The sequence below is a fragment of the Mytilus galloprovincialis genome, chromosome 5 (assembly GCF_965363235.1).
Source record: "Mytilus galloprovincialis chromosome 5, xbMytGall1.hap1.1, whole genome shotgun sequence".
NCBI lineage: Eukaryota > Metazoa > Mollusca > Bivalvia > Mytilida > Mytilidae > Mytilus > Mytilus galloprovincialis.
The window spans coordinates 18,910,474-18,926,876 of record NC_134842.1 but is presented as its reverse complement, the minus strand read 5'-3'; the positions used below and the strand labels follow the sequence as shown (position 1 = coordinate 18,926,876).

The following is a 16,403-nucleotide window of genomic DNA, read 5'->3' as shown; positions in this document are numbered from 1 at the left end:
TCAGACATGATTGCCTTTTATCACAATGTCACCGGATTTTTAGAGGGCAGGAAGAATATTTGACTTATGATGAATGAAAACACCAAAAATTGGTAATACCCAACAGTAATTATGGGCAATAACTCAAACTAGAGGCTCTAAAGAGCCTGTGTCGCTCACCTTGGTCTATGTGCATATTACACAAAGGACACAGATGGATTCATGACAAAATTGTGTTTTGCTGATAGTGATGTGTTTGTAGATCTTACTTTACTGAACATTCTTGGTACTTACAATTTTCTCTATCTATAATAAACTTGGACCTTTAGATACAGTGAAAAATATTTTGTAAAAATTTACAAAAATTTACCAAATTAGTGAAAATTGTTAAAAATTGAATAAAATGGGCAACAACTCCTTAAGGGGTCAACTGACGATTTTGGTAATGTTGACTTATTTCTAGATCTTACTTAGCTGAACATTATTGCTGTTTACAGTTTATCTCTATCTATAACAATATTCAAGATAATAACCAAAAACAGCAAAATTTCCTTAAAATTACTAATTCAGGGGCAGCAACCCAACAACAGGTTATCCGATTTATCTGAAAATTTCAGGGCAGATAGATCTTGACCTGTTACACAATTTTACCCCTTGTCAGATTTGCTCTAAATGCTTTGGTTTTTGAGTTATAAGCCCAAAACTGCATTTGACCCCTATGTTCTATTTTTAGCCATGGCGGCCATCTTGGATGGTTGGCCGGGTCACCGGACACATTTTTTAAACAAGATACCCCAATGATGATTTTGGCCAAGTTTGGTGTAATTTGGCCAAGTAGTTTCAGAGGAGAAGATGTAAAAGATTACTAAGATTTACGAAAAATGGTTAAAAATTGACTATTAAGGGCAATAACTCCTAAAGGGGTCAACTGACCATTTCGGTCATGTTGACTTATTTGTAAATCTTTTTTTGCTGAACATTATTGCTGTTTACAGTTTATCTCTATCTACAATAATATTCAAGATAATAACCAAAAACAGCAAAATTTCATTAAAATTACTTATTCTGGGGCAGCAACCCAAAACCGGGTTGTCCAATTCATCTGAAAATTTCAGGGCAGGTAGATCTTGACCTGATAAACAAATTTACCCCCATGTCAGATTTACTCTAAATGCTTTGGTTTTTGAGTTATAAGCCAAAAACTGCATTTTACCCAAGGTTCTATTTTTAGCCATGGCGGCCATCTTGATTGGATGGCTGGGTCACTGGACACATTTTTCAAACTACATACCCCAAAGATGGTTGTGGCCAAGTTTGGATTGATTTGGCCAGGTAGTTTCAGAGGAGAAGATTTTTGTAAAAGATTACTAAGATTTACGAAAAATGGTTAAAATTGACTATAAAGGGCAATAACTCCTAAAGGAGTCAACTGACCATTTCGGTCATGTTGACTTATTTGTAAATATTACTTTGCTGAACATTATTGCAATTTACAGCTTATCTCTATCTATAATAATATTCAAGATAATAACCAAAAACAGCAAAATTTCCTTAAAATTACTAATTCAGGGGCAGCAACCCAACAACAGGTTATCCGATTTATCTGAAAATTTCAGGGCAGATAGATCTTGACCTGTTACACAAGTTTACCCCATGTCAGATTTGCTCTAAATGCTTTGGTTTTTGAGTTATAAGCCAAAAACTGCATTTTACCCCTATGTTCTATTTTTAGCCATGGCGGCCATCTTGGATGGTTGGCCGGGTCACCGGACACATTTTTTAAACTAGATACCCCAATGATGATTTTGGCCAAGTTTGGTGTAATTTGGCCCAGTAGTTTCAGAGGAGAAGATTTTTGTAAAAGTTAACGACGCCGGACGACGACGGACGACAGACGACGGACGACAGACGACGGACGCCGGACGCCGGACGCCAAGTGATGGGAAAAGCTCACTTGGCCCTTTGGGCCAGGTGAGCTAAAAAGGGGTTGTCATACAATTTCAACTATTCAACTTAATTGTAGATCTTGTACATGTCTTGCTGATCTTTTTTTCCTAATTAAGTTTCTATCTATTTATTATACTTTTTCTTGTTGACAGCACTACCCAACTTGCCAGAGTCAAAATTAAATGAATTTAATACTTTATTCTTTCAATTCATATAGAATTAAAAATCTGATAGAATGTTTAAGCCAAAGTACTTTTATTGGAGATTTCTAGAAGGAGGTAATATTAAAAAGGATTAATATATACATTATTTTGATATATTATTATGTGTAACTTAATTAAGTTTTTCTGGATAAAGCAATTTTAATTTGGTAATTTGCATTCATTGTTATTGAAAAGCCTTGAATGGTGAAGGAAGAGTATTGCTTTTTGAAAGGAGAAAGTCTGAACTATCCTTTTTGGAAGGATGTATTTTTAGCCCTCATGTAGCAAAGCCTATAGCTACTACCAATACTTCTGTTCAAGATATTTTTCATTTTTTACAAGTATTGTGGTCTTAATTCCAAATTTTAAGCATATGGTCATGTAAATTTTGAAACTATTAACTGTTCTGACAATTTTTTTGGAAAGATAACAAGGCCAACACAGAAAAGTTCGTGCAAGGGGATGAATCATTAGATATTAAAAATGCAGATTGGTCAGAATATTTAATCATTTTTAGGAAAACCATTTAACAGGTCAAGACGCTTATTTAAGAACTTTTCAATACAAATTTTGCATAGAATAACTAAACTTATTCTTTCTTGAATAAAGTTAAACTTAAAGATTCAAAACCTTTGTACATTCAGTCAGGTATCTGATAAAACCATGGAGTATTTGTTAATTTAATAAATTTTCACAAATATTGAAACAATCTTTTGTAAACTTTACATTGTATAATAGTGTATAACATGTCTCACAAACACATTTTTCTTGGCCTTAAAAATAAGAGTTTATTTTTGAATTTGATGATTTAAAGGGAACCATTTTGTTGTCTTATATTATCCATAAAAATTCGTTCTTATACAGGTGAAACAGATAATGCGGGAATTTCTCGCTACATTGAAGACCTGTTGGTGACCCTCTGCTGTTGTTTTTTATTTGGTTGGGTTGTTGTCTCTTTGACACATTCCCCATTTCCATTCTCAATTTTAATTAACATATTTGCTTGACCTATACTATGAATCAAACAGACCTAGAAGAATCTTATTGCACATGTTCGCAGTCTATTTATACCCAAATGTATGTGTGTATAGGGTAATATGACCGTCAGCAGTCTTAGGATGTCACCTCAATGGTTAATAAGTTTAAACTTATATACACATGAAATGTGGATGCATAATATTGAGTCTATGCGTATGCCATGTTAATTGTTTATTTTAGACTTTTTGTAAGTTGGATGTATGTTTCAACAGGTTCATAATCAAATATGAAAATTTGAGTCAAATTGGTGAACATGAATTGGACAGCCAAACTGAGCTAATTAATGCCTCTTTAAATTTTTAAAATTAAAACTTTCATCATAATCATACCTGAAAGGTTATTCACTATCTCAAAAATCAACCTGTCAAATGCTATGGTCCCTCTTCTTCTCATAAAATCCCTGTTGACCATACCAGTATTAGCCCCTAAACCTGTAACAAGTAATAAAAGATAATGACTTTTATCACACTGACTGTCTTATGCATGTTATATATTCAAGAAATTGTACAATGACTTTTAGTTAAATGGCTCAGCAGTATATATATGTTAATCAATATTCTCAGACTTACAATTGTCTTTATTAAGATTGCTGCACTTTGAGGTCTTCATGAGAGCTTATCTCATAAGTTCATTTCATGGAGCAATATGGAACTGGAGACTCCAAGCTATCTGAATTATTGCCTGGCTTATGCTTGCAACATTAAAACTCAAGCAAATGGTCAGTCACTTTGGACATGCATGATTCTTAAGTGTGAATATTGAATTGATTGCAGATTATCTAAATTATATTCAGTCACAGAAATAATTATTTGATGAGTATGTCTAAACAAGTGACAATTCTATGTTCCTTTGGAATGAGTTTGGTTAATTTATAACAGACTCAGATATTTGTTCCATTACAACCACATGTATATGAACATAATTATATCAATAATATGACTTGTTTCATTGGCATACCAAATCTCCTTATTTCTATATATATATATAGTGTTGTGTATAGGTAATAAAACCTTATTATATAGTATCATAAATGTGTTTTTGTTTGTTTGTTTGAGTTATGTTTACCATATAAGCTTTGATAAAGAATAAAAATAACAAAGGAGGCTCGCAAGTATTAATACAAAAATTTCATCAAAAAATTAAATATTTGTTTTTTCATTACAAATTTTATTTATTACACTATTAGTTATTACTTAATGATATGATACAAACATAACCCCCAAAAATTGATTTGGTTTGGCCCCAGATGACTATTAAAATGTTTATATCATTGAAAAAATTCCAAATTATCTCCCTTTGGTGCAAAAATGCCATTTTTGGGGATTAAAATTGAAATATCTTTGTAACTCATCGGTGACCTTAATATTTTTTATTATTGTTTTAAAATAAACTGGACATACACTAAATAATTGTAAAATTTAAGCGATTTCTGTAATTTAGTTCTTTTCTATTTCGATATTACCTCTATTTCTCCTATTAGTTCAACAGAAAAAAGGATATTAACAAAACTGTGTGCTTTTTTCAAAGCAGATTGTGAGCTCAAATGAACTGCGGTGACACAATTTTTTCATTTCATTTTTCTATTAAGTATATGATAAAATTCATTTATAAAAAAATATAGCGAAATCCTATATTAGAAAAAACAAGAATGTGTCCATAGTACATGGATGCCCCACTTGCACTATCATTTCCTGTGTTTAGTGGACTGTGAAATTGGGATAAAAATTATAATTTGGCATTTAGATTAGAAAGATTATATCACAGGGAACATGTATACTAAGTTTCAAGTTTATTGGACTTCAACATCATCAAAAACTACCTTGACCAAAAACTTTAACCTGAAGCAGGACGAACGTACAGAAGGACAAACGAATGAACGGACGCACAGACCAGAAAACATAATGCCCCTCTACTATCATAGGTGGTAGGTGGGGCATAAAAATTGAAATATACATGCGAGCCCCCTGAATTCTTTAATTAGGCATGTTGATAATCATACATAAAAGATGACATACAAATTATATTTACAATAATTTGTACACAATTCATACTTATAAAGACATACAGCTACTTACACATTCTTTTTACCAGTCGAATACCTATCTATCACACACATTTGCATACAAACTGTTACTTTACTCACTCATTAAATTTCCTTACAAATATTTCCATAATGTCTTAAAAAAAAAGAGTATATTGTGAATAAATCACAAAAGCACTATTAATCAAAAAATAAAACAAACGTTCATTCTAATTGTATTTCAGATAGAGCATAATCCCTAAGTCAATAAACACCAACATTCTTTATAATCTGGTTACATGAATAAGCACTGTCTACATAGCAATAAGAATAAAATGTTCAGTCAGGTTCGTAATATAAAGTCACCACTGTCTGAGTATCTGGTTGTGGCCCTGGAGAGGTATACCAGTTGTCCCCCTGAATGAATAGTCTGATGTCCTGATAGTGTCTACATCATACTGGTCCATTGTAGATTCTTGTAGGTCTCATGCTGGTACTAATGTATAGTCAGCTGCAGTGCACTAACCAACTGATGGATGGTGGATACCGTCTCAAATTCCAGGTTTAATGCTGGCACTATCTTATATATTATTGAGGGAGGATCTTGGCAGCTTCAACATTTAAATGTCTGCTTAACCCTAAGTAATAAAAAGAACAATTATAGTTATTCATCTTAAAATGTTACACTATACATCTATAAGTCTAATAATAGTTATTCATCTTAAAAAGTATTATCATACCCTACAAGTATCACAATAATTATCTGCCTTAAATCATACTAGAACATACCCGCAAAATCGCGAGCATTTAGAGCTTGGTTGAAAGTATGTAAACTGTTGTCTGGAGAATTTTTGTAAAAGATGTTTTGTCTGGAGAATTTCAGAAAAGGTATCCAAATTCATAGGTAGTTGGAGACAGGACAATTTTATTAAGCCCTCTCCCTTTTTTCCAAAGTCCGTTATTTTTTGTTTGTTTTCTGTTCAATTCCATTATTTTTGCGTTTCTGTAAACTATGAGCATACATATACTTATGTGTATTTGCTATTAACTATAAATTTCTAGTTTCTTCTCCAAGGTGATCACTGTTATCATTGTTATTATATTGATAGAGTCTCTATTCTCTTATTGTCCTGTCCTCGAGTACTCTACCTTCTTCGATTCATTCGACTGTGGTTGACTCGAGTAAAAAGATTGGTGTTTATGTGCATGTGCGCAACCTTTCCCAATCGAAGTCAAAACTCTTTCATCGAGTTGACTATTATAAGGGAAGTGAAAAAAGTAGTATCTGCTGAGCATTAAAATTATCATATGATTAATAATTATTAGTGAAAAAAAATCGTTCTCAGAAAAAAATAATGTTTTATTATCACCAACAGTTGATAGATCATACACACATAAACACTATATGTTTATTAAAAAACAGGCAAAAATAGAATTCCCCTTGTCAGCCCTTTCTTCAGCTGTATTTTGTTAAATATCAGTTATTTTGTATCAATGTTTGGTTTCTATTAATTGAAAATTATGTGCAAGTTTAAAACCGGAAGTCTTGTATGACTTATAAGTTGCTCTGATGAAGGGAACAATATCCGGACTCCTTTATTTTTGTTTTTTTTCTCCCAAAATAACCCAAACAAATTAGTCATAAGAATTGATGACAAATACGACTATACATCGTACCTATAGAACACATAAGCATGATGATTAATTTTATTGTGGAAGGAGGAGAAGCGACACACAAAATGAAGTCTTCTTGTTTAATAGTATAGATACAATCAGTCAGTATTTGAGATAAAGTTGATATATATGAATGATGAAATCAATACATCATTCCTTAATACCTTTTATCATGTGTTCAAGCAAGTTGTAGAATGAACCTAACTCCATGAAAGGTAATTCTAAAAACAACAAAATGATCGCTTTTAATCTTTTCAAAATAATTATTGATTAAAGAAATCATGTAAGATATTACTATATCTACCTTCAAAATCACTAAAAGAAAGACAATAGACAGACCACTGTTGGACAGTCCAGGCAGTGTTGTTAAACCATGTGCGGGTGATATATGTCATTAGCTGCTGAATTCGGTGAGATCCTGTGGTTGAAAACTGGACAAGTTAGTTCAAGGTTGATCTGATATGATCAGCTCTTAGATAAGGCAGGGCTTGAAGTTCTTGAATGAAATATTGATGCTATTCTTCTGATCATATGTTGTTTTTGACCACAGCTTGGCTACCTTTTGCATTAAAGTCTAGTACCAGTGAAAAGATTAGTATCTGTATCTGGAAACATGCTTTTGATAGCTGACCTGCTGGCGGCTGTTAACTTAAAATGAAAAATAAAATTTCATGAGTTATAAATTTGCAATCATCCTATAACCTAATACAATGTAATAGGAGAAATAGAGGTACACATGTAAATTTAATTACAGAAATCTCTTTAATTTTACAATTTTTTAGTTTATGTACAGCTTATTTGAAAACAATAGTAACTAGAGGCTCTAAAGAGCCTGTGTCGCTCACCTTGGTCTATGTGCATATTAAGCAAAGGACACAGATGGATTCATGACAAAATTGTGTTTTGGTGTTGGTGATGCATTTGTAGATCTTAGTTGACTGAACAATCTTGCTGGTTACAATTATCTCTAGCTATAATGAACTTGGCCCAGAAGTGACAGTGGAAAATATTGTGTAAAAATTTACAAAAATTAACAAATTTATGAAAATTGTTAAAAATTGACTATAAAGGGCAATAATTCCGTACTGTGTCAATTGACCACTTTGGTCATGTTGACTTATTTGTAGCTCTTACTTTCCTTTACATTATTGCTGTTTACAGTTTATCTCTATCTATAATATTATTCAAGATAATAACTAAAAGCTGCAACATTTTCTTAAAATTATCAATTCAGGGGCAACAACCGAACAACAACTTGCCCGATTGGTCTGAAAATTTTAGAGCAGATAGATCTTGACCTAATGAAAATGTTTATTTCCAGCAGATTTGCTCTAAATGCTTTTGTTTCAGAGATATGAGCCAAAAACTGCATTTTACCCTATGTACTATTTTTAGCCATGTCCGCTATCTTGGTTCGCAGGAGGGGTCATTGGACACATTTTTAAAACTATATACCCTAATGATCATTGTGAACAAGATTTGTTAAATTTGTTCAAGTGGTTTCAGAGGAGAAGATTTTTGTAATTTAAGATAACAAAAATTTACAAAAAATTGTTAAAAATTGACTATAAAGGGTTATCACTCCTTAAGGGGTCAACTGACATTTTGGTCATGTTGACTTATTTGTAGATCTTACTTTGCTGAACATTATTGCTGTTTACAGTTTATCTCTATCTATAATAATATTCCAGATAATAACCTAAAACAGCAAAATTTCCTTAAAATTACCAATTTAGGGGCAGCAACCCAACAACGGTTTCTCCGATCCAGCTGAAAATTTCACGGCAGATAGAAATTGACCTGATAAACAATTTTGCACCTGTAAGATTTGCTCTAAATGCTGTGGTTTCAAAGATATAAGCCAAAATCTACATTTTACCGCTATGTTCTATTTTTGTCATAGCAGCCATCTTGGTTGGTTGACCGGATCACCTGACACGTTTTTTAAACTAGATACCCCAATAAACATTGTGGCCAAGTTTGGTTTAATTTGGCCCAGTAGTTTCAGAGGAGAAGATTTTTGTAAAAGTTAACGAGGACGCCAAGTGATGAGAAAAGCCCTTTGGGCCAGGTGAGAAAAAAAATATAGGTCACCCATGTGTTAAAAAAGATATTTCAATTTTAATCCCAAAAATGACATTTTTGCACATTTAGTCCAGTCAATCTAGCATAAATTTGACCCTAACCTGAAAGTAATTGCAACAGAAGATTTTTAAGTTTTAATCTTTAGCATTATACCCCAAATATACACAGAAAAAAGTCCCACAAAATCTTACTTGAGGAAGACTAAAAGAATCACCATTTAAAATTCCTATGGAGATTTGCATTGAAAAGGGAGAAATATCAATAACAAGAATGTGTCCACAGTACACGGATGCCCCACTCGCACTATCATTTTCTATGTTTAGTGGACCGTGAAATTGGAATAAATTCTCTAATTTGGCATTAAAATTAGAATGATCTTATCAAAGGGAACATGTATACTAAGTTTCAAGTTGATTGGACTTCTACTTATCAAAAACTACTTTGACCAAAAACTTTAACCTGAAATTTGCACTATCATTTTCTATGTTCAGTGAACCGTAAAATTGGGGTCAAAACTATAATTTGGCATTTAAATTAGAAAGATCATATCATAGGGCACATGTATACTAAGTTTCTTTTTGTGGTTTAAAGTTTCTTTAGACATGTAAGATACTGAAAAAATATAATATACTGATATAAACAATACCAAATTTTCACATTATTTTTCAAAATGTTCACAAAGCTTCAAATTTGCATTTTTTTTTAATGAAAAATGCACAAAAAATAAAACTGCCCATAACACTTCGGTTTTGTACATTTCATGAGCAGAAGATTATATAATTTAGTCAAATACCAACTTATAACCCATCAAAGTACATGTATCATACTTTTAATTTAGTAGTGATAATGAGTAAATTTGTTCCAATAAACAAAAAAAAAATAATCATGTATCATACTTTACATAAATTTCAAGAAAATCAACCAAAAACTGACCAAAAAAGACTCATTTTTGCAGAGTTATCTCCCCTTCCAATGTTAATTTCCATATATATAGAAATTAAACATGCTGATTTTGAGTTTTCCTCAAGTTAGATTTTATGGGACTTTTTTCTGTGCATATTAAGGGCATAAAGCTATAGATTAGAACTAAAACATTTTCTGTTGCAATTAGTTTGAGGTAAAACATGTTAAATCTTATGTTGAATCTATAGTTTGACTGGACTTATAAATTTTAAAATTCATCTGTGGCCAAACTGAAACGATTTTTTTGGTTGATTTTTGTACCATATCATAAAGTAAATGATTGTGTACCATATCATAAAGTAATAACTAATAGTGTAACAAATAAAATTTGAAATGAAAAAACTTATGTTTTAATTTTTTGCTGAAATTTTTGTACCCACGAGCCTCCTTAATTCAAATAAACTAGACATCATTGAGATGGGAGCCATTTCTTTGGGCATCACTGTGAATAATTTCCGGTAAAAATTTTGAATCTTCATCATAGGACATGGTGTTGTCAACTGAACAAAAGTTTTTGACCTAGGAAGTTGTAGATACATTATGACACACCATCTGATGTTTGTTTAATATAAATATCAAGTATAAAATTTGAAATCATTATGGTTTTCAAGATATAGAGTGGAAACAGTCTTTTCCATAGAACATGGGGTTGTCAAACAGTTGCAATGAATATCTGTGAAGCAGTGAAATCAGTAAGAAACTGTTGAGAACATTTTTGAACCATTTGATCTTTTGATAGAGAACATGTGAATATTCCTATATTCCTATGAAATATAAATATTTGGTGCATTTTCAGTCTTATTTTTTCCTATATATATATTTTTTATTTCTTCCACAGCTGAAGTTATTGCCACTGAAAATTAAGCAAGCAACTATCAATATTTTATTTTTCAACAGCGAGTTATAGAAATAAATCTGAATTAACTTACTGTCTTGTAGACTCTTTCCCTGTTATGGGACATAAGGACAAACACCACCAGCACTGTGACTTTCTTTATGGAGTCTTTTATCTGTAGGAATGTATGCAATATGAACAGCTGGGTAAATGGTTGCGTACAATCTTCAAGGTACTGCCCAAATACCACTTCCTTGCTTTCTGTAGTATCTGTAGCTGGTCTGGTAATCAAAACATGACATCTTTGCATAGCCCAAGATCACCAATTTGGAAGCTGTCACACTAGATCTGTGTCAATCTAAAGTTAATGACAGTACATTTGTATGTTCATCAATTCCTCAAATATACAACTTTTCAGGTACATATATACATTATATGATATACTGTAAGTTATTTCAAAAATTAAAGTCAATGTATTATCATATTAAAAAACAAGAATGTGTCCTCAGTACACGAATGCCCCACTCGCACTATCATTTTCCATGTTCAGTGGACCGTGAAATTGGGGTAAAAACTCTAATTTGGCATTAAAATTAGAAAGATCATATCATAGGGGACATGTGTACTAAGTTTGAAGTCGATTGGACTTCAACTTCATCAAAAACTACCTTGACCAAAAACTTTAACCTGAAGCGGGACAGACGGACGGACGGACGAACGAACGGACGGACGGACGCAAAGACCAGAAAACATAATGCCCCTCTACTATCGTAGGTGGGGCATAAAAAACATTTAATTATGTGTTGTCTAATTAGCTGTACTTGATACTGGTATAATCTTTTAGTAAAAAATATTGAAATATATATAAATCTTCACTTAAATGTAGTAAAATTTTACACATCATTGTCATTATAATGTCTTATATATATAATACCTCACAATTAAGGTATTTAGGTCCAGCAGGTTTCATTTCTGACAGAGTCTATTTGCAGCCCTCTCTATTGTCTGGCTTTGGAAGTGGTTACATGCTCTTGCATCTGTTCGTCAACAATGTCACCAGCTGATTTGTAGGTACATGTATGTCTTGTTGCTTCTGTTAACACCTGAAGATAGGAAGAATATTACAATGAGCTATCTATATACAGACTTGAAGTGTTCAATAGTTTTTACTCTCACATCTAGTATAATGTAAATAAAATATATTTTCTCTACATTAGTTTACAATAAATCTTCAATTTAATAGCTTGCTAAATAAGATTGTATAACATACTGCAAAATGAAAACTAAAGTTTGCAAGAAATTCAGTGACACATTTTCAATTTTTTTTAATCGTTATAATTAATATAGGCTTCAAGGCCAATTAAATACTTTAATGTAAGGTAAAATTAAAAGACTGTTGTACATACCTGTATCATTGTGTATGTAACAAAGCATTGCAAGGGCAGTGATGTCATGAGTCACAATTTTCAAACTGCAAAGCATGCTGGTGAGGTCTAACTTGCTTGTTACACAAGATTCAAGGGTAGAACATTGTTAACTCCTATTATTAAAATCATTGAATCCTGATGATGTATAGATTTGAGTGTCCAATTTCCACTTAAGATATTGCAGACTTTCTTTCATATATTGTTGCAGGGATGGTGTCTGGTTATTCAGCTGGTATGGTAGCTAATCTTTTGATGTTATTGAAGGGCAACATATGTTGTGGTTTGCTTAGTAGTTCAGAGTCCTTATTGTCAAACCCCTCAACTAAATCAATCATAACTTGTTTGCCTCTTTCTGTAGACGAGATGTATTAATACATTTTTGTAAAGACGATATGGTATGCCTTTTTTGGGTTGTACATGTTGTACAGGTGTCTGTGTTAATGAATACTCCCACTGGTTCACCTTAGTTAATGTACTTTACCCACTATATATTGTATCCCTAGCTTCTGTCTAACTGTTGTTGTCTATGTTGGCCTTGATGTTTTGCTGTTCAACAGTCAAAGCTGGAACAATGTCGATTTTGGTGTTTTGAATCAGTCATCCTAGGTTCCATTTAATACTGCGATTGTCGGTTCTTTAAACAATTACAGGGCTAATCAAGAAGCTTGAATTGTCATAAGAATATATTCACCAACTATAAGTTTGTATCACATTGAACTCAGCATATATGTTATGTTTTATAGTTATCTAAATGAAGGGTTATCATTCACAAAGGACTTTTGAAGGTGAGTCCTGGGAATCGTCATTTTTAGCCATGGCGAGTCCAGCAGTGAGTACATGTAGATGGACTCACAAGTTTTGAAAATGTTAAGTCCAGACAGATTTTGTTGAGTACAGAACTCATGGACTCGCCCAAGTGAGAAGCCTGATCTTGTTTGATAATTTCTCAACAAAGACTTGACTAACATGACTAAAGCATAATTAAAGGAATACTTTAGATGTACATCATGTATCAAAGATATGATAATTTTAAAACAATTAAGAAATGATCAGAACTTAAGGATTATTTCTTTTATCTAGTCCTACAAAATACATGTACATATACAAAAAATGTAAGACCACAAGCATGACAGGGATATTTTTTAATATTTATAAATGTATCAAATGCCATTATAATGTTATTACTATGCTCATGGTGATTGATTGACAAATATTTTTCTTCATTTAGAAATAATACTTTACATTTTCATGTATATTGTACATGTGTATACCACTTTTCATATACCATGTTAACAATCATATTTTGTTATAATTAACATTTTATGAATACATCTTACATTGTCCATGTTGTCTTACATTCTTATCACGTGTTGTCAGTCATTACTGAACATTACAAAGGATCCTGTAAAAATTTGACTTCAAAATAGAAAATATCTGACGCAACATTAATGGAGAAGTGATTGTTGTATCATGTCAATAGTTTACAGTATACTGCGCAGATTTCCATTGATAGCAATTAAGTGTATATTTTTATAACACTCTTACACATTGTCTTAACCGAGGCTCTTGCTGCCGGAAGGACACATGTGTCCACATAGACCATGTAGACTGTCACAGAGGGACACAGATGTCCATGTTTTAATTTATGCAAGCTTCTTATCATTACTGTACCCCTTTCAAAAAATAGCCCAATTCAAGATTTAATTAAACAGTGTAATATTATTTTTCTTCAACATCGTTCAATGGCTCCCAAATCAAGGCCGTAACTATGCATCTTATTTTAGTGAGGCAAAATAATTGAGCCGAGCGAAGCGAGGCGTTAAATTTTTTTGGAGGGTATGAAATGAATGGTGCAAAATCCTGCGTTCTAGGCATTTTTAGAGAGTTTGATAATGTTTTGAATTTGGACAGTTTTTATATAAATTGTTCATATTTAAAGACTTTTACTAATACCAAATTTTTAACAACTTTATTTGAATTTGTATGTAAGATAATCATCCATATATCAATTTAAATCTGCTGCCAGAACATAGAACAAACATCGATTCAGTAGAGTTTGCCAATTATTTCTATGGTGGGTTCAGTCAAATTGTTTTAGAATCATAACTTTGGTCTGCTGATATCCTTATCGCGATGAACATGGAGCATGGCAAGACCGCACAACCTCTCGCCACTCATGTATGCTCTTTTCCTAGATTTCAGTCGTTTCAGGGCAGTCTGTGTTTCTAAAGGTAGCACATTATCATCAACACAATGATCAATGTCTTCTTCCAATTCCTTCTCCATCAGCAATTCGGTAGCAGCATCGGTAGTAACAGTTTTGTTTGCAAAAGGGAATTAAGCTTTCCTATAAAGGCTAGCATCATCATACAGTCTCAGTTACAAAATATTAAACTCGCTTGTATGCTGACAAAGAGTAAACAAACTAGGGATAGAATGAGATAAGATACATGTATATGATCTATCTATAGAGTAAGTATATATGATATGGGTACAGGGGAATTAAAATGGAGTTTTGACGTTTACATGTAGGTCCCAGTAATTTCAAATTATTTCTGGAAATAGTCGGTGGTATTTTAGTTCCAGAATCTATAAATTTAGGGGTTAGTGGTTGGGGGTGTCTGATTCCGAAACCCCGAATATAAAGAAATGAAATTCCGTAGTCCTGAATAAGTAAAGACAAAATCCTGTGATAAAGGTTCTATATCATTCCTCAATAATGTCAAATTGGAATATGGGATGTTCTTTCTATTTTTAAGGTTAAAGAAACATGGATCATGAAAAACTAATCCATGCATGTTTCATATTATTTATATTTCATTTATCTGTAAAGAGAAAGATTAAAGTTGATGAAACGGAGAAATGAATACACAGAGGGGACTGCCCCTTGCGATGCCCACTACTTGATTTGTCAGTCTACTTATCGTTTTTGGATTGTTCTAATGAAGTTATATGCAATACGCAGACTACGTTCACAAACAAATTAGTTTACTAGAATTATTCCTTCTTTACCTTCAGTGTCGCTTTTCCTTTTTCTGCAAGAGCCTGTTTTAACCAGAGATCCATGATGATTATCGTTACTAGGTTAATGTAATTGAGAAACATCACCCGTTGAGATGCTGAGTTATATCCAGGAAGAATAGTTTAAAGGAATGATGACAAGTTATAGAAATTAAGGTTGAGACAGAACAACAAAAGACTATTTTATTTGTATATATGTATAAAAAAAATAATCAGTGTCGAAATTTTAGTGAGGCAATTGCCTCACTTGCCTCAAGGGTAGTTACGGCCTTGCAAATGCAACTGTAATTATATCATAACGTCATTGTTGGGCATGTGTTGTCACAAAAGTTGAGCGGTTGTATTTTCTGGCACACGAAATGTGTTGAGAAACAACTGGCAGCAAGAGGGTTAAAGATTAATACATTGTTATCAACTTAAATAGGGCTCTTCACGGTTAGTTCGGCCATATTGGATAGGGGGCAGATTTTCATAATAGAGGTAAAAATGGTGTGAAAAATACGGGAAAACATCATTAAAACAGAGCTGTTGCTTGGAAACACACATAGGATTTCCCACACTTTCATACCATTTCCACCTCCTTCCAAAAAATCTGCCCCCTATCCAATATGGCCGAACTAACCGTGAAGAGCCCTATTTGGGTATACATGCATCAAGGCAATTTTCTTTAATAAACAATGAACTGATGAAGGTCATAAAAAGCACTGTCCTTCATTTTTGTATATAAAAAAATCATTGTGAATACTCACTTGGTGGAGGATAGTTAGACATATTACTATGGTTATTCTTAGACTGAACTTAGAAGGCTGTCAAGTTGTCAAGATAATTGTACAGGGGACTGTGAGTTTAGTCCGTTATATTCCAGAATAGTGTCCTGTTATTGAACTCCAACAATAGTTATATTCTGTTTGAACGTATCTAGTATGAAGCCTACAAATATACTATTTGTATATGTACGGACTCATTGACAAGAATGACAACATTGGTATACATATTACATATTATTGTTTTGCTTTTACCCCGGGAAAATAAAAGTCTTGTCAATAAAACAAACCCCGTACAGTGATGGTTCCGTTCCGGAACTATTGTCATATTTATGTATACATGGTACATTATTACTTCCATTGGTTTTTGACATTCGTTCCAAATTTTTGAACGAATATCTACGCAAATAAATTTCATGAGAAACATTATACATATATGTGAAAATG

At 32.6% G+C, this 16,403-nt stretch overlaps 1 protein-coding gene across 2 annotated transcripts in view; it reads right to left on the bottom strand.

Moving 5' to 3' along the window:
* Positions 1-16,199, bottom strand: part of LOC143075321 (uncharacterized) — a 28,251-nt gene extending 12,052 nt beyond the window's left edge. For both annotated transcript variants that reach the window (XM_076250704.1, XM_076250705.1), the window contains exons 1-2: positions 15,942-16,199; positions 3,497-3,598 (exon numbers count right to left, since the gene is read on the bottom strand). In XM_076250704.1, coding sequence (XP_076106819.1) covers positions 3,497-3,598; positions 15,942-15,963 — 124 coding nt within the window. In that variant the 5' untranslated portion in view covers positions 15,964-16,199. The remainder of the gene's footprint in view (positions 1-3,496; positions 3,599-15,941) is intronic.
* Between the last annotated feature and the right edge of the window lie 204 nt (positions 16,200-16,403).